Source organism: Sphaerodactylus townsendi, linkage group LG06 (genome assembly GCF_021028975.2).
Source record: "Sphaerodactylus townsendi isolate TG3544 linkage group LG06, MPM_Stown_v2.3, whole genome shotgun sequence".
In the NCBI taxonomy this organism is placed as follows: Eukaryota; Metazoa; Chordata; class Lepidosauria; order Squamata; family Sphaerodactylidae; genus Sphaerodactylus; species Sphaerodactylus townsendi.
In genome coordinates this window covers 36,668,938-36,688,760 of record NC_059430.1, presented here as the reverse complement: position 1 = coordinate 36,688,760, position 19,823 = coordinate 36,668,938, and the positions used below count along the sequence as shown (strand labels likewise).

Genomic DNA, 19,823 nt, shown 5'->3' with positions numbered 1-19,823 from the left:
GAAGTACTAGTAAATGACATATTTCCGAATAATGGCCAACTTTGAGTGAATCCATTTAGAATAAAGTTGGTGTGATGCAGGTAAAGGGTGCATGCTTGGAACATGGCATCATTTGAATTTCCATTGGTAGGAAGCTTCTGACTTAAAACTTTTTAGTTAGTCTGCCATCTGAATTGGCCTTTTTCATCTATTTAGGTATGAGATTGGGGACTCCCCCCATTTGCACTGGTACCCTCTTGTGCAAGGCCTAAACCAATTGAAATCTCTTGGGGAAGTACTGGCACTTCCAACTGTAGTTAGTCATATGTGATAAGGAGATCTTGTGACTAATAAACTCTTCCTTGGAGAACACTGTACTTTGTCAGAGAACCTGTGATGTAATCCTAAAAGGCAGATATAAAAGAGAAATTCATACAACATAAATGCCGTGCACAGTCACCTTTATCTGCCTGAAAGGCAGCTTCAAGCCAGAGGATCCTGTGTGTACATGGGTCACGAGCAGAACTCTGGAACTTAGTTGGGAAATTATATGAATATAATTTAAAAGGACATGACTTCCATAGATAGAATAATAACTGGGACAATTCTTTGTATGAACAGCTCAAAGAGAGCCTACGTCTAGTAGTCCAGTGTTCATATGCAAACTCTTCCAATTATGGATGTATTCTTACATTGCCTTGTCCAGTGATACTTTTGGGAGCATGTCCGTGGTTTCTTACATACTAGTCCTTCATATTGATTTGCATAGCACTACTGTGGCATTTTTACAGAATTGTATTCACTCTGCAACATGTGCCACAGCCTGACTTTCACTCTTAAACTCTTTATTGTTGCTACTTCCTTTATATTTTGAAGGAATTATAGAAGTCGCACATTCCTTTTTTCATGCAAGCATGATTGACAAGATGGTATAAGAGACAGTCTGTTTAATGCTGCTAGTGCGTGTCGAGAAAAGTTGAAGGCAGCAGGAAAAGAGGATGACCCAACTTGAGATGAATTGACTTTATAAAGGAAGCCACTCCCCGCAGTTTGCAAGACTTGAGCTAGGCTGTTAACAATAGGATGTTTTGGAGGGCATTGATTCATAGGGTCGCTATGAGTCAGTACCACCTTGACTCATTTATAAATACATAACATGCATGCATTGTACATAAGGAGGAGCCAAGGGATCCAGATGATCCAAAGTCCTGAACTTGGGCAAACACTCAGCAGGGTTTTTAAAAACTTAAATTGGCTTGCCAACATTAGTCTGTCCCTTCAGTGCCCCCCTGTCCTGCCTTGCATATCAGAAACTCCCACTTAGAAGGTTCCAAGATACTTATAATTTTGTGGTATTCTAGTTGTAGTTGTTTAGTGTTCCAGTTTAAGTTAGTGCCTTGGTTGTTGTGACTAAGGAAACATTACAATCCTATCATGTTTAAATATCACTTTTAGAAACAAAGGTGAAATTGCCTACTGTGTGTAGATCCGCATAACAGAAAAGCTTCCATGTTGAAGCGAGTACCGATCTTAATAATTTTCAGTAGTCTACAAACCCTTCTTAAAAGTTTCAAGAAGAGTTTGGATTTATACCCTGCTTTTCTCAACTGTAAGGAGTCTCAAAGTGGCTTGCAAACGCCTTCCCATCCTCTCTCCACAACAGACACCCTGTGAGGCAGGTGGGGCTAAGAGAGTTCTGAGAGACCTGTGAGTGGCCCAAGGTCACCCAGCAGGCATCATGTGTAGGAGTGGGGAAATGGAATCCAGTTCACCAGATAAGAGTCTGCTCCTCATGTGGAGGAGTGGGGCATCAAACCCAATTCTTTGGATTAGAGTTCACTGCTCTTAACCGCTATACCACACTGGCTCTCAGTGAGCTTCTGTTCACTAAGATACATTGGTACAACTCTACCCAAGGAAAGATCCTCTGTGATTCTGCTGTCGTTGTAACAAGCCACCACTTTGCCCAACTGAGGTCTGTACTGGTACACCAGATCCTCTGAAGATGCCAGGCACAGAAGCAGGTGAAACGTTAGGAGAAAATACTACTGGAACACAGCTATACAATCTGGCAAATTCACAACATCCTTCTAATTAACTGTGTTAGTGACTTGGATCAGTAAAACCCTGATGGGTATGTGAGAGAAGGGTTATATCACCTGTTTTCCTCTCGTACTATGGCCCTGTTCCAGACAGGGGCCCTGCAATAGTTCTTTCCATTAAAAAAAGATGCAGCGATGAAGTCTTTGGGCATCTTTTCTGATTTGATCCTGGATTCCAAAGGCAGCATCTTACTGTTTTGACTTGCAAGTAAAGTCTGTTAAAAGCGGGTATTTCTTCCAAATGTATTTGATTGAACTTGTGATAGCTAAACATCGTTAAATGAGAAGTAAACTGTTTCAAGTAAACAGAGTAGAGCAAACTTGCCTTAAGAAATGTTTATTGCTTTTTAAGTTGGGTAAATACAGCTCTTGTTAGCAAGAACTAAAGGTTTATTAGGCCTAACAGTGCATATTTTTGTTAGGTCGTGAGGTACAGGAACACTAAGTTTTTGCTTGATGCTGCTGTTGGTGTTAAACAAATGAACTATTTCCTTTGGATGTTGAGCTGAGACGGGTGTTTTTCTGTGTTAGCAGTTTCCTGTTTGTTCTACTTGAGGCTCAGCCTGATCAGTCACTACTAGCGTATCTGATCTATACATTTTTAGCCCCCTCTTCTTGTTATGTTCTCCCTTCCCTTGATTTACCCTCACAACAGCCCTGTGAGGCAGATGAGGCTGAGAATGACTGGCCCAAGTAGGGCTTTGAATTCATATCTGTGCAGTCCTGGGCTGACACTAACTGCCATAAATGTGGACTTTCTGAGTTTGGCTGATCGTTCCCTTCAGCTTCTCTTTTTGAGGGCTTTTTTCTTGGCAGGGCTTCAGTACTGTATGTTTTCTTGACTCTGGGACAAGCTGTTGAGGAGAGGGGCGTGGCTAGCTAGGTGTACGTTCAGCTTTCTCATCTGCGGGTCCTTTTACCCAACCTCCCCTATTCTTAATGAGGCAATTATGCATTTAAACACAAAATTGCTGCCATTTGCCTTTAGTGTGGCCCTCAGACACTCTACTCTGAAACTCTCATTAGTGGTGAGTATGTCGTAGTTTAACCTCTAATAAACTCTGTGGGAGGGGGTGGGATATCTTGCTTTCCATTCAGCCTAGAAAAGCAACCACCCCAAGTAGCTTAGTTAAGTGAGCCTTGATGATTCCCATTCTAGTTTATTTCAGTTGAAGGGCATTGCTGAAGTTAGATTCGCTGGGCTGCATTGTGGGGCTTTTATTCCTGTGCTCGTGCAGCATAATTTGAGGCTGTACAGCTGAGAGTTAAGGATTTATGTGCAGAAAAAGAATGTATTTTTGTTTCCCTGGCACTGCTGTAGTAGAGGAGAAGGCTTTTTTCCCCTGCAGTCCTAAAGTTACTTGGGACTTGTCTGTTTGTTCTCTCTTGAGTTACGAAAACACTATAAAATTGCAGTCGCAGGAACTTCCATGGCTCTTAAGCCTGTGTAAATTTACCCCACCATTCTTTAGATAATGGTTTTCCTAATCTCTTGAGTAATAGCATGCTTGATGCTTGCAAAAAGGAATATAACTTTTGAAAGGAAGTGGTAAAACAGTTTGTGAAGCCTGTAGGACTTTCCTTTTGTGGTTCTGTACAGTGAACAGTTTTTAGCCAAGGAATAGCCCATGGATGGGGAGGGGAGAGCATAGCTTGATGGCTCACTAAAAGCTTACTTTTTAGAGCACTTCATGTGGGTGCTGCTGCTTACTGTCTGCCTGGAAGTGTGGCTATTGGTGTATAGAGCCTCCACTGGATAGCTGGTAGTTGGGTGCTCAAGTTTTATTCAGAGCTCCAAGCCACATCTTGTTACACTTCCTGTTGGAATAGAGTGCGGGAAATGGATGAGTAGGTACCTGAGTTACAGCGTGCTGGTAAAACTTTACACAAAGGCACACTTAGGCTGGAATTTGGAGGACTTCCTGATCTACAGATGCTTTATACAATAGCTTCCTGTTTAAGATGCTGTGTGACAATTTGCTGAGCTCTTGTAGTTGCTGTTGCTTATTGCTATCTATTGCTAGACTTGATAAGTGTTGACAATGGTTAGTTCTCAAGAGATTGTCTTTGTGCTATGAAATAAGTTGCTGCTTAATTTTAAGCTTGCCAGACCTAATAAAACAAATTGTGAAACAGGAAATGGTGAGAAGCCTCTGCACAGTATCAAAAGGCAATGGTGTAGCTAGCACATCATGGGGAATCTTGCAGTGATGACCAATTTATGTCCACTGTGGTCAGGATAAATACAAGATCTGTATTTTAATTTCGGTATCTATTTTTTTTAAACGGGCTGTTGAGGAACTTGCAGTGGGGAAGACCTATCTGTGATTAATACTCATTGGCCAGAATATTGGAAATGGAAGGCCAGCACTAGTAAAATTCCCAAACTTTGCAGCATGACAGCAGCAATCTTGTATTTTCAAATAGGGATCATCGTTGAACAGCAGAAGATAACAATGTGAGTGGTTTCAAGTGGAGAAGTAATGGAAGAGTTATGGCAGTCTTCAGCTGTGTTTCTGTACTGAGCTTTAGAGATCAGAAACAAACTTTGTACATAGGAACTAGTGAGTATTGGGAAGGGGGGCCAGCAATAGGAAAGGTGGTCCCAATACTCCCTCCTCCCCAAAACTGCTTCTCTACTAGGAAACTTGACTTCTTGACTTCTGACTGGTGGCAACCTGCCTTTGGAGGTTCTGAGCCTAGAAGCATTGTAATGGTTTGTGCTTTGGAATGCTTAAATTAAAGGAGGAATTTAGTGGGAAAGTTACTGACTTAAAAGATTCAGAAGACCATAGTTTGAGAGATCATGACCACAGTGTGGGAGAAATGAACTTGATTCTCACCAGAAAAGAGAGTGGGATACTAAAGTCGAGCAAATACTCAACCTTTCCCCCTTTGGGAGTCCTTGTAGTCACCTGTGGAGCAAGGAGGGCAAGTATTGTCATATGATCTGTTTTGTACTGTGCTTTGAGGGTATTGTTGGCAATGTTTTATGCTGAGCTTTCAAAACCAGTGAGGACAGGAACTCTTGAGCAATGTCTTGTGCCTGTCTTGAAGATCCTCTTGCTTGGGGAGACATGGTGAACTCTAAACCAAACACTTTGAGCAGCAGGGATGGGCTAGCCTCTCCTAACACACTGTTGTCCTCTTAAAGTGAGATTGCTCTATTGAGTGGTCATAAAGAATGTGTTCTCCCTCTGGAATGTTTTCCTTGTGGGCATACTGTCTCTTGACTCTGCTGAGAAGGCATATATTGGACAAGTGGTAATAGGAAACAAAAGTTGCCAAGCATGCTATATTAGATTTGAAGTTTGGAATATCTTATTCCAAGTTAAATGCTGGGAAACTGCCAGTTGAGCTTAAGTGTGCTAATGATGGAGTCTGACACAAACAGCTACCTCCAGAGCACGAGAATATTTCCATGCATCAGTTCCTTACTCTAAGTGGAGCTAATTATTATCAGCCTTACTTTTGAGTGCAGTGTGTCCTGGGCCTAACTCTGCAATTGACATGTTATAGCAGGGTTGGCCAGCTGCTTTTCTATTCTCTTGCCCTTCCTTCAAACTGGACTTTCATGATATGATCTCTGTAGCAATGCAGTATCCAGCCCATTGCAGTTGTGGCAGTAAGCCTCATCAGCAGAGGGAACACAGAAGTAGTATGTGCCTTCAAACCACAACCCCTGGGAAGGGGGTGATACAGATCTTGAAGAGACACTTTCTTAAATGCAATGTTGAACTAATGTTTCCTCAAAACTAAGTCCCAGTAATACAAACCCAGCTTGATTGAATAATAATGGAGAGATCAAATGGGCAAACAATGGGCTACGCTGATGTCACGTTTTGTCAGAGCTGCTTCCTTAAGTTCCTCCTATTATATTGTAAATTAATCATTTGAAATTCTAAATACTGACAGCATAAGAGAAATGTAGTACATATACATACCCTTAATATACATCATCATTTTGAAATACAGAGTCTCTCTTCCAGATTGGTATATAGTTTCTTAACAGCTTCCTGTAATAGCTTCCTGTAATAATTCATAACCATCATGCATATATTAAAGCAAATAATGCATAATCTCAAAATATAATAATGTACTCACCAAAACTTATCCTAAAGGAAGTGTGAAACAAGCTAAAATACTCAAAGTATATAGCCGTTTCCGCACGGCCACGCTCAGGGGGAGCATCGGCGTATACAGGACCATTCGCATGAATGGTCCCGGTTGGGGCGGGGAAGACGGTGCAGCGCTGCGCTGTCGCCTGAACGTCTTACCGTCCCTCCGACCTTCCGGCGCGTCGCCCAGGCCAGGGGACACGCCCCCTGCCCTGCGCGACAGCTCTGGAGTCGCAGGGCAGGGGGGGGGTGTCCCCCAGGCCTGGACAACACGCCAGAAGGTCGGAGGGATGGTAAGGTGTTCAGGAAAAGGGGGGATGGCGGCTGTGTGAACCCCTTCCCCAGGGACGCTGTTTTTAGCGTCCCTGGGTCGCTGTATTCTGCCCATGTGGAAACAGCCTATGTCTCTGTGTTGTGTTTTGAAACACAGAATACAGTTCATATTAAATTCATTCTTAAGGCCACCTGGAAATACAGTATTTAGGTTGAAATTTTACATTCTTGCTGAAGCAAACTTCTCTGAATATTACTATAGTTGTATGGGGGTGTGAGCTTTTTCAGTAATGGAAAATCGAAAATTATATTCAGAGCGTCCAACATCAATAAAATGTTCAACTGCAATTCTGTTTTTATTGTTGACCTTTATTCAATTATCCTCTGCTTTACTTTCCTCATGGCCTGTCTGATGCAAAGTAAATCATATTTGCATATGACGATGCACTGTAATAAAAAAACAGGCATATTGTTTCCAGCGTACTGGGGTGTGACCATCTACCTGTTACTGGATATAGAAAAACTCTCTTAGAGACAGGTGGGTCCACACAGACACGATGCAAAGCAAGCAGACAATTCAACAGGTGAAGGGTTTTTTAAATGTGGTTCATGCACAGTTTGCTGCCAGGTAAGAGAAATATAAGCTTTCAAGTGGCAGGAACCCTTTTTTGAGGAAAAAAAATCCAACAGGAAAAAATACAGTGTACGTATGTTTTGTGACTAGCCCAAAATCACCCAGCAGCCTTCATGTAGAGAAATGGGGAAACAAGCCCAGTTCACCAGGTTAGAGTCCACTACTCCTGTGGAGGAATGAGGAATCAAACTTTGTTCTCCAGATGGTAGTCCACCTGTCCTTAATCACTGCACCATTTTGACTCTGAATGTCAAGCAGCCATGTTTCCTTTCTGCACTTTTACCAATGTCAGTGGAGTCTCTCAAAGAGCGGCATCAGCTATAGAAACCCTTTACAAGCAGTTCTCAGGCTTCATGTTGAGAGAGCAAGTGTCTGGGTGCGTTGCTTCCAAGGATGAGCGATCCAGTTTCTTTGCAGAATCGGAGCTGGCCCAATGAATTGGGCTTTATAGCTTTCAGTTCATGGTTATATAGTGCATTTCAACCACCTCACACCTTGCTTTACCTATGCACCGCTCCTGCAAGTTAGGCAGCATCTGCTGTGTAATTACATCTCATGGCTATTTTCCCCCCTGTTGTCAGTTTGAACAAGCCTTGCCCAGGCAGCCTGGGAAAAAGTCCTGTCAGCAGAACTAAGACTGGCTCTAGCAAATCACTTCTAAAAGCAGCATACTCTGTAGTAAGGCCTCACCCAATCAAAGGGGCAGACTCCTGAGGGGGCTCAGTAGTATTCAAGCAAGTTTCAGTCTGTGGGATTCAAGTGTTCAAAAATAGTGTTGGGGGGGGGACACCTGACCTCTTTCCTTGAACAGGTTTTTGTAGAGCTGCAACTGAAATGGTTATCTTTCCATTCCCTAGAGCATCTTGTGCAGTGAGTTACTTATCAGTGATAACATATCAGGCTCTAACAACAAATGTGAGCTTTAGTATTCCTTGCTCTTTAAGCAGAGTAGCCTTAAGTGCTCTGCTTGTTCTGATCACTTTCAGACAAAATTCCTTGTTAAAGAGGTCTTATGTTTAATATGCTGACCTGGTTGAGCAGTTGCAGAGTCACAAAAGCAGTCTGATGTCTGCTGATAAAGTAAACAGTGGGTGGGTGGGGGGAGTAAATAGTTTTGATGAAAAAGAAATTGCAGGCAGAAAACAAAGTTTTCCAGATGATCCTAAATCTTAGAGGGAGCTTTGTTTTTGTTTTTAGCCTTCTGCTCTTGACGGTCAGCAAAGAGATGGATTTCTGATGCCAAAGGCATGGGGGAAAGCAGTGAAGTTTGTTCCCCCCTACAGAACCTAAAGTTAGAGGCTATATGCAGAACCTTTAATAATTGGGATTCTCTAAAAGGTAGCATGCCACTTATTGTAGTGTACACACATTTGCCCACATTCAGTTAGAATAGCTTTTCAGAATAACCTCCCATTCTAATCTTCTGGGTTCCCCAGCATGTGAAAACCACAATGCAGTAGCAAGCAGACAGTGAACTGGAGGTCGCCTGGCATTGGCTGTGAACTTGGTAGGTGGTGTGACCACTTCCTAAAAACCTGGGGTGTACATCAGTGCAGCAGTTCAGGGTGGCACCTTAGGCCCTAGGCACCTTAGAGGAAGGGTGAGATTTTTAAAAATGCACTTGATTACTTTATGGATGTTTATCTTCCCCCAGCAGAGGCTACCTGTGGTCTCAAAGCCTACCAGGAGTTTAAAAGAATGGTTAGGGGAAAGTGTTGGTAGGGGAATGCCTATCTTGATTGTACTTAGTCCTCTGCTGTGTAGGGATTCTGTGGGGACCCAGTTCTGAGCTGTTACTGTGACATATAGTTGGGTCCTCAGGAACCTGTTCTTCCTCAGCATCACTGTATTTAGTACGTCAGAAGAGTAAATTTGGGCTCCCCCATATGCAGCATCTAGTTTCCAGACACCAGCTGCTAAGTGCAGGGCATATTTCTCAGGTTTTGTTCTATTTAACTTCCCTCACACATTTTGTTCTGGTAACTTAAAGGCAGTTTACTGCCCTTTGCCTTCACAGTTTGCCAGGATTTCCCATCTCTTGTTACTTGAAGGCATAGCAGCGATGGTGGGACATGAGTGAGGGGCTGTCTAGGATCTGGTGTTTTAGAGACTGAGCCAGCCATGAAGCACATTATTTGTGCTCTCTGAATTTTAGATGTTGAATAAAATGCTGGGGGGTGGGTGGGATGTTTTTCAGATAGAAGATTTTAGTTCCTGGAAAATTAATTATTTTATAGGTTAGTGTATTTGTAGCTCACTTGCACCAAATGATGTTCTGCAGATCATAGCTGAAAGCATGTTGGGATGTATGTAATAAGACCCAATGGCTAAGATCCACTTGCATCTCTGCTTAGATGACCATGGAACTGGTAAAGCCTTAATGTTTGCTGTAGCATAATGGCCAAAAACAGTATTAGGAAGAAGATTCTTTAAAAATTAACCATAACTTTGTAATAATTTAACCTTCCTAAAAGCTAGTCCAGGGGTCTGCAACCTTTGGCTCGCCAGATGTTCATGGACTACAATTGGCCATGCTGGCAGGGGCTGATGGGATTTGTAGTCCATGAACATCTGGAGAGCTGCAGGTTGCAGACCCCTGAACTAGTCTAAGTCAGAATGTTGATCATAGCACTGCAAAAATACAGTGACAGATTACTTTACATTATGTCTCTACCCCAAATCCAAGCCACAGAGGCTGCATTTGTGCATGGTCTAAATTGAAGATGAGAGAGCAAGCCTTTATTGGCATAGACAACAGTACAACAATAATAAAAACGGATTAAAAAGCATATACAATACAGGAAATAAATGCTAGGTCGAAGGAAATCTACTGGCATTTAGTAATTTCCAGGAGAAAGTCTGCCACTATCATACAGAGAGAAGGATCAGGATTGTCCAACAAGTAGTGTAATCTAATTAAAGTGGGGAGATCGGGTAAATGTAAAGGAGTAAGATTCACATACTTGGATCTGATTTCCTTGAATCTGATACAGTGTAGTAATTGGTGGGCCAGAGATTCAACTGAGCCATCATTACATGGGCACAATCTTTTAGCCTTTTCTTGCTTATTAAATCTGCCATGTAACAAGGCAGAAGGCATAACATTAAACCTGGTGAGCTTTGTGGCTCTCTTTTGAACAGGGTTTATTAAGCAATACAGGTAGTGTGCCAAGTGGCCCCGTTCAAATGGGAGAGAAAAATACAGGGGGAGCACGTTTTCTTGGCTGCGGTGATTAGGGTAGAGAACTCTCTATCCAATAGTTGCTGGTCTAAATTGTTACACTACTTCAACCCACAAGGAAACATGAAGAATGTAGCACTTCTCAGGGAGAAGGGAACGGAACTGTGTGCACTCTTCCTTCAAGCTGCTTTTAGATATTAGTAGTAACTGAAATGAAAAGCGTGGATGGTGTAATGACAGAAGTCCCAGATGGAAATAACTCAGCTATAAATGAAGTTGTGAAGAGCCAGTGTGGGCAAGTGCCAGGGAACAATCTCTCCCAAATTACTATTATAGCAAAGGCTCCAGAAACCCCCGTTGCACTTTTTGTGTGTGTTTCCTTCTCCCACATCAAAAGATGGCTACCTGCCCAGCACCCTTAATTTTCAAGCATGACTTCATATGCTGAGACTGTAATTACCAGATCAGGTCCAGGAAGAAGCTGGATTCAGCACAGTGGAAGCGAACCTACCTCCTCAGCAGTGTTGTATTGTTCAAATCCTCTTCTACTCACTTAAAGTATCTTCCTGTAGGGTAGGAAATGTCAAGTAAGTTGCGTTACTAGGCGTAGAACGTACTGCTTGGAGAATGACTCTCTGCTTGTGGTATCCAGAGGCACTCTGTGCAGTCTGAGATCTTCTAAGGTATCTCTGCTTTCAATTAAAGCCTCATCTGAAGGTATTGATCAGCAGAAATGTTCAGAAAATGTGCTATTAACAAAACATCACTCAAATCTGTTAACAAAACATCACTCAAATGGACCACTTTTTAAAATTTTTCATGCTAAGCAGGGTGATTGAATTCAAACCTTTCCTGAATTCATGCTTAAGAACTGACAAACTTGATGTCAAATTTCAGTTGTAGCAAGGATGAAAATAGTGTAGTGATCATGGTAGTGATGCAAAGTAGCTTTCCGGTGCAATCCTAGGCAGTTACGTACTTCTTTACATCCATGAATTTAGGAAGAATGTAGCTGTTTAGGACCACTGTCAAGCCCCTCCCCCCATATCAAGTCACAGCTGACCTAAGTGACCCTGTATAATTTTCAAGGCAAGAAACGAGCAGAGGTGGTTTGCTGTTACCTGCCTCTCTGTTGCAACCCTGTCTTCTGAGATCTGATGAGATCAGGCTAACCTGGGCTACCCTGATCAGGGCTTCAAATCCATTAGCCCATCCCCCCCCCCCCCCCAGCTGTTGAACAGCCCTCTTTTTTCTGGTGTTATCAAACAAACTTTGTTAGCATTTCTTCAGACTTTCTCAGTTAGTTACATTTCATAGTTGATAGCACGGAAAGAAATGTGATCGGCTTAAGACACTTCTCGTATGCTGCTTTATGAGGATATGGTAGCTTGTATCATACTTTTTTGTGACCCTGTTGCTACAAGGTCTGCTTCAGTACAAGGAAACCAAGGTTGATCCTATCTAGTCTGAATAGTAATTCTAAATTTTTATTAGTTTAACATTGAGGATGGAAAGCATTACAAAGTTGCAGCTAAGTAACCCTGTAAGGTTTTCAAAGCAAGAAATGTTCAGAGGTGGTTTGTCGTTACCTGTCTTGTCTTTGCATAGTGACCCTGGACTTCCTTGGAGGTCTCCCATCTGACCTTCCTTTGCTTCTGAGATCTGATAAGATGGGTTAGCCAAGACCATCCAGGTCAGGGCAATGTAACGTTACCCCCAAATATAGTATGTATTTCTGTTAACAGTTGTTAACTTCATCTTAATAGTTTTGTATTAAAACTTTTTAAAAAAACAGCATTAGTACTTAAATTACCTGATGAAAGTAATGAAGAACTAAGCCTTTAGAAAAAAATCTTTAGCAAAGCTAATACAAGCATTATTAATCAGTATATAAATCGTATTGTATTCTCAAATAATTCTGGCCAAGGAATTGCCCTCTCCTGAATCATATTTATGCATATTTATGTTAACAATATCCCTTTTCACTCTCAATCTCAGCAATAGGTCAGTTTCAGACAGCTTGGAATGGAGCAGTAGGCCATACTTCCCAATGGTGTTTCAGTCTTTTGCCTGTATTAAGTGAATTATCACTGTGAACATGATCATGGAACTGCCTTGAACAAAGGTAGGGCATTGGTCTGTCAAGACCACTATTGTCTGTTCTACCTGGCAATGGCTCTCCAAGGTCTCACGAAGAGGTCTTTAATGTCCCTTCTTACCGCATCCGTTTAATTGGTGGTACCCAGGTTTGAACCTCAAACTGTCTACATGCAAAGCAGATGTCCTACAGAATTGGTTCCTAGGATCCGGGACGCTATTCTGAGATGTTTGCTTAGGTCATGCAGAATACCAGCCCTGGTTTGTTTGGATTGTCATCACTGTCTGCTCATCACATGCGTAATTCACAGTCCCTTGTAACTGTTTATTGTTAGAAGTGGATGGTGAGCAATTCTTGTGGTTAGTGTCAGGGGTGAGGGGAGAACTTTGAGAGTTCCTTGGGAACCACAAAACACCCTGCAGCATAATTTGAGAATCAGACAAAATGGATCCAGCTTAATTGCAGCCCCCTTCTCTTCTTGTTTGAGACTGCAGGATCTTATGGGGAGGTATACGAGTATGCAGGTAGTTTCAGAGTTCTTTGCTACACAGTTTGCAGACTGTGAAGAGCAAGTGTCCAGTTTACATGGGAAGCATGAATTGTACTGGTTCACTGGAGGAAAAAAGTCAAGGATGACAAGGCTGCTGGCATGGATACATCCTTGATGGAAAAGACTCTTACCAGCTCCCTCCCTGGAAGTGTAACGTGCAAGGTCATACCTGTAAGACTGGCTGGGCAGAACTAGGCTGGCATGCGGCTGACGCTCCTTGATGTAGGTCAGGGGTTCCTTGCTGTTAAAGGTAGCTGGTGTTGGTAGAAGGGGCGAAGGAGGGGAATTTCCCAGAATGCCACACCTCTTAGAAGTCTTCTGAGTAATTCCTTTTTTCCTCTTAAGAGCATGAATAATTATAACTGCATGTCTTCTAAGCAGAAAGGGGCCTCAGGGAATACAAATATTTTAGGCTGACTATAGAGCTCCTTTAGTCTAGTTACTTTCAGTTTCATCATTTCCTGAAAAACCTAATTCGGCGGGATGCTCTCATTCTCTGCTCAATTATGGCCAAAAAAGGCAAGCAGTTAGATTCTTGGAAGCTGCATTTGCAGGAAGCTGGGTAGAGGAAGTTTTGGCTGCAGCTGTTGTCCTGCCAGTCTTGACAATCTTTCGAACACAATGAACAGAAGTTTGTTTCCTGCACTCTCCCTTCACTTGCTTGAGTGCCAAACTTCAGCCATCAAATTGCTGGTTCTCTGTTAGACCAGAGACCTATAGCTTAATGCTGTATCACTGGAAATACTTGCCCTAGCTAGAAGTCCCAAACCATTGCCTTGCTTGCTTGATGGCTTCAGTTTTATTATAAATCATAAGTGCTGGAGCTAGTTCTTGCTGTCCAGTAGGAAGAGCTGGCAGTTTTTTGATGCTTGGTGCAACACTAATGCACTTTGCAGCAGTTGGGTATTGGCTCTTGCAGCGGCACTGCAGATTTGTACTGGGGGCTTCTGAATGGTTCTCTCCCTACCCTTATTTCTTCCCTTGAGAATCACAAGTGACTCCCCTAAGAGCCATCTACTCTTCTTCCTTAATTCCTCACAACAGGCCTGGCCTGGGTTTCCTGCCATCCCGAGCACCTTGCTGATGATTAAGAGTTGTCATGTGGAACTGGGGTTGCCTGCTCTAAGTTGTGACTTGCAGGTATAATGAAAACATGGAGCTCCTTTCTCAATGGGGGAGAAGTCCTGCTGAGGCTTGGGGCCTGTTGGTACAAATAACTGCAGATCACTAACCTTTTTACACTACTTTTCATACCTTGTTCTCAAATAGAGAGATCAATCAGAGGACCTGTATGGACTCTTATGGCAGGGGAACCCCATGTCTCCCTCTGTATCTTCTTGGCAGCTTTGACTTTGACTTTCCTCTCCTCTTGAAGTTCTCAAGTGCTCTCTTTGACCTGCCCTCTGACCTTGCCATTTTGGGCTTGTACAGCAACACAAAATGCCACCCAATTTTTGTGGCTTTTATGTTTTCCTGGGTTTTCAACCCTTTTCAAAAATTTTTAGAGGTTTCCTGGGTTTGCAAAACCATCTTCTCTTGCTGTTATATGGAGTCTTTTATCTGTACGCTAGGGCCACCATGGGAATTGGTGGCATGATGTAGGAAAATAGCAGTAATCTGACAATGAGTGTTCAGCTACCAAACAATCACTGATTCAGTGAGTGCTTTATTTTACTACTGCCTGTGTTTGGGGGGTTTGTGAAACTGAAAATTTCCTTAAGGTAAAATGTATGTCCTTCTCAGTGTGTAAATTGTTTATTTAAGTGCCCTTTTAATTGAGGGGAACCAATTGTTGCTGTGTAAGTTGCCCCCAAACATTAGAAGAATGCCCTTTTGAGTTTGTGCTCTGCAGGATGGACTGTGCAAGGTGAAGGTTTGGGTAACAACCCTGACTGTTTCTCTTAAGCTCATTGCTTGTTTGCAAAACACTTTGCAAAACATCTTCTGTCTGTACCTCACAGTGGCTGACCTGCAGAAAGGCAGTAGTACATAGTGCTGGGAAGGGACTCTGATTATTTTCTCAATCCCAAAAACTTCAGAGATTGATTCTTTATGTAGCTTACTTATCTAAACTGTTCTTGCTTCTGTTTTCTCTAATTCCGTGAGCGTGGAATGCTTTCAATGAAATCTGATTGTTAAGTAATGTTAAATGTAATAATGATGCTTGTGATTTTAAGGGATTTTAATGTCTACAGTTATAATTTGTATGTAATATTTATTGTATTGTTTGCTGTTGTACACTGCCCAGAGCCCCTTGGGGATTGAGCAGTCTGTGAAATATAATAAATAATAATAATATTGTAGATTTGTTGGCAGTTAAACCTATGCAAAGTCTAGATGGCTCTAATGTCATGCCAGTGGTATTAATGAGAACAATTCTTTTTTTACAGGTCCTTGGTTATAAACCACCATGGCTCAGAGAGATGCTGACAGATACCTCTATGTGGACAGAAACCTCATCAATAATCCTCTGGCTCAGGCTGACTGGGCAGCCAAAAAGCTGGTGTGGGTTCCATCAGAGAAAAATGGGTTTGAACCAGCTAGCTTGAAGGAAGAAGCGGGAGATGAAGCAATTGTTGAGCTTGCTGAAAATGGGAAAAAAGTGAGAGTAAACAAAGATGACATCCAAAAGATGAACCCCCCCAAGTTCTCTAAAGTAGAAGACATGGCAGAACTGACCTGCTTGAATGAGGCCTCTGTGCTACACAATCTGAAGGAGCGATATTACTCAGGGCTCATTTACGTAAGTAATACATTTCTCTGCTTGATTTAGGGTCCATTTAGGTGTTACATAATACTCTAGGATGTACCTTACATTGCAGTATTTTATTGCCAACTGATTGTTACCACTCAGTTTTCTTTTTTAATCGAGACTTTGAGGTATGTAGTAGATTACTGGATTGCAGTAATTGCATGTTTTTCATGTGTTTTATTTTGACATGCTCTTTAGAAAAGGCATTAGGGATCATAAACAAGATTTATGAACCAAAATCCAACCTTCTTGTGACATAATTCACTTGTCTCTTAGATACATGCCTTCTACTGAAGGAAACACTAATATCAAGCTGGCCCTACACTCTTTGAGATCTAGCTTCCAACATGTGCCACTATAAAAATACATCCCAAGTAGGTGGTTTGGATTTTACTCTTTTCTGATCAGTCCTCACCAAAGAAACAAGTATACCAGACTGCTTGTTCAAGCTGATGGTTGGATGGAAAGCATTAAGGCAGTGGTTCTCAACCTTCCTTATGCTGCGACCCTTTAATATAGTTCCTCATGAAGTGGTGACCCCCAACCCTAACATTTATCCATTTTACAGATGGAGAACCACTGCATTAAGGCATTGTGTGTTTTCTGGTCGACGACCCACTGGTTCATAGGCTGATTCTATGCAGGCAACTCGAGTCTATGGAACCTGTTTCAGTTGCCTGTGCCACTGTCTGCATGGTGGGTGTAGGGCCAGCCAGATCGCTGAGATCTCGGAGGCAGGAGGCACCATGGTTCATACAGAAATGCTATGTTTCCGTGTGAACCACACACCCGATAATCCCTACACCTACCTGCATGGCACGGAGGCTGCATAATCGAGTATCCACTCTTAATGGTGGTCACCTGGGGAATTCACCATAATGGTGGACGGAAGGAGGGAGGATTGAATGCTTCCTGCTTGCTGTACTTTGCACAAACAAGCAGGAAGTGTTTGCAACCTGGGTTAAAGAAAAAAGTCGCTAATTGAGCTATTGCCATTTAACCCAGGTTCTGACTGATAAAGCAGGTTAGAGACCCCCCTCCCAATGCTTTTAAAAGGGCCGCAACCAATTTTACTTAGCCCGTGTAAATCACCCACAGAAGGTTGAAATATACTAATTAGGCTGGCTCTGTGATAAAGCTGTTTTTATTAAACCGATCTTTTATCCTGTATAAAAGGAGATGACGGGATCTTTACCTCCTTGAATTATTTTTATGCTACTCTGGATATATTGTAGGTTTTGTCTGTTTTTGTTAACTGGTATGCTGTCTTGTATAGTTCATAACAGGATGAGTTGTAAATAAAATGAAAAGATTGCATGAAGTAAGGGGGAGATGTGGGATGGATATTGTCTTATTTAGCAGTATACAGTATAGTTTGCAGCCCAATTTCAAGTTGTCCAGGCCACCTGGGGTTCCCTGACTTCCCCTAAAGAACAGAAATCACCCAGAGCTGTAGCCCCAGAAAAATCATGACTTCTCCATGGCTCTATGGAGCATCTACAGTCACCATGTTAAATGGTAAGTCTGTGTGGATATCACAGACTCCTTGTTCTCAGTATCAACTAAGGTTACAATAATGAATCTTCAAAGGTCCATGTGACTTTTGATGATGATGTTGCTTACACTTTGCCTCTGTGTTTGCATGCGCCCATCGTGTTTGGGGAGGCCATTATCTTAATTCCATGCAGTTAATTTAGTGAAATTTTGTGCCACTTGCTCTGTACTGAGAAATCCTCATGCCACCCCTCCCTCCCTCCCCTCCCTTGCATGCCACCCCTCCCTCCCCTTCCCTTGCATGCCTCCCCTCCCTCCTCCCTTCCCTTGCATGCCTCCCCTCCTTCTCCCCCTGCTAGGGTGGGTGGGCCATGTCCAGATGTCAGGCCCCCTCCCTCCCCTCCCTTGCATGCTACACCCTCCCTCCCTTCCCTTGCATGCCTCCTCCCCCCCTTCCCTTTGCATGCTCTCCCTCCTCCGCTAGGGTGAAAGATTGGGCCATGTCCAGATGTCAGGCCCCCTCCCTCCCCCTTGCATGCCACCCCTCCCTCCCTCTTCCCTTTGCATGCTTCCTCCCTCCCTCCCCCTTCCCTTGCATGCCTCCCCTCCCTCTCCCTCTGCTAGGGTGGGTGGGCCATGTCCAGATGTCAGGCCCCCTCCCTCCCCTCCCTTGCATGCCACCCCTCCCTCCCCTTCCCTTGCATGCTTCCCCTCCCTCCCCCCTTCCCTTGCATGCCTCCCCTCCCTCTCCCTCCGCTAGGGTGGGTGGGCCATGTCCAGATGCCGGGCCCCCTCCCTCCCCTCCCTTGCATGCCACCCCTCCCTCCCTCCCCTTCTCCTGGAGGTGTAGACCATCTTGGATGGGTGCTTTCTTGCCCTTTAACCGGGAGGCAGGAAATGACTTTTTTTAAACTTCCTGTCTGGTCTTCATCCTCCATTTCGTCAGTATTCTTTCCTGCCTGATCGGGAGTGCAAGGATCTCTGGTCGCTCCTTGGAAACTTTTATTCCTTTTGCCTTAATCCTGTCTTTTCTGTAGTCTGTGAGAGTTATGCTTTTGTCTACCCATACCCTTCCCCTTCCTTGTTGTATGAGGAATAGTTTAGGAGTAAAAAAACAGGGCTAGTTTCACTTTCGGTTCCACAGCACCTTGGTGCCCTTTTTACTCCAGCCATTCAAGATGGCGAACGAATCCCTTCTCCCCAGAAAGGGAGACGTTCGCTAGGGCGGGCCAGAGGGCACCCGAGCCTCAGTAGCCATGAGTCTTTCTTCCCCCTCCAGCAGCAGCGGGGACTGGCTTGGAGGAGGGAGGGCAGCGGAGCCCGTTCAGAGGCGGCCGCTGGGTCGACAGAGAACGGGACGAAGAGACTCACCCCCCCTCCTAAAAAAGGCGCGGGGGAAGAAAAAGCAGCAGGTGAACTCAGACGCTTCTGAGTGCCTGCCCACGGAACGCTGCGGCCAGGCGCCCGGGCCGGAACGCATGGGCAGCGTCGCTCCAGAGCGCCTCCCCTCCAGAGCGAGACCCGCCCTAGCAGGAAGCAGCAACTCTACCGTGATAAGCTTCTCTCCTCCTCCCCCTGATATTGGGAGTCAACCCTGGCTGACTCACAGGCAAGAGCGTTCCGGGTCCCGAGGGGAGTGTTCAATCCTCCAGTGCATGCAGACCCACTCTGGAGGGCAGGGGGGGCAGAGGATTTTTTTAGCAGGTGGCAGGGATTTACCCCCCAGGAATTTGTTCCCAGCTCCTCTCAAGCACCGGTTCTGCAGCTTTTGAAAAAATCTTCTGCCAGGTCTAGACAGTCAGAAGCCGGTAGTAGTAGATGCAGAAATAGATCCCAGACCTCCTCATCAGCCCTCGCACAGGCACCACCATTCAGAGTCTGGGAACCCTCTCTCACCTTCCCAGGAGAGAGCAGTGCCAGTGGGGGGGAAGGAAGAGGAGATCCCAAAAAAACCTTTCTGACTTAGAAGAGATTAATGTTGAAACCCCAGAGCAATCACATAGATTTTTCAAAGTGGATGACCTGGCCTCCCTACTTTCCAAAGCCATTGCTGCCTTGGAATTGCAAGATTCAGAAAACGCCTTAGATCCTCCAGGCACTAATACCTCCACAAAACAAAATATAAAGGGCAGACCTAAAGGTAGCCAAACATATTTTCTATCTGATAATGATGGCCCAGTTAGTTTTCCAGTCCCTGAGCTTTTTGAAAATCGCATCAGAAAAGAATGGGACAATCCATCATCCAGCAAGGGCTTACCAGCGATTGCTAAGAAATTGTATGTCATGCCTGAATTATAGCTTTAATAGAATGCTACTTGAATACCCCTGGTAGATGCACCCATGGTGGGTCTACAAACCTGCCGGGATTAGTGAATAAAGAAGGAGATGGTTCCCCTCGGGACCCCATAGATAAGAGAGCTGATGCAGCCCTTAGAATCTCATGAGTGGATGACAGCTAACATCAGAGCACTGGTGGCCTCTTAGGTTACTGGCTAGGGCCTTCCTAGCATGGCTAAAAAGACTCATGGACATGATTCCACCTGAACAAGCAGGCACCAGGGAAGGCCTGCAACACATCCTCCTCACAAATTCCTTTATAGTGGATGCAACCCTGGATGCGATGTCCTATGCAGCAAAGAGCA

At 43.8% G+C, this 19,823-nt stretch overlaps 1 protein-coding gene across 2 annotated transcripts in view; it reads left to right on the top strand.

Annotated features, from left to right (window-relative positions):
- The window catches only part of MYH9 (myosin heavy chain 9), a 90,393-nt gene that overhangs the window by 5,060 nt on the left and 65,510 nt on the right, over nt 1-19,823 (top strand). For both annotated transcript variants that reach the window (XM_048499695.1, XM_048499694.1), the window contains exon 2: nt 15,326-15,678. In XM_048499695.1, coding sequence (XP_048355652.1) covers nt 15,346-15,678 — 333 coding nt within the window. In that variant the 5' untranslated portion in view covers nt 15,326-15,345. The remainder of the gene's footprint in view (nt 1-15,325; nt 15,679-19,823) is intronic.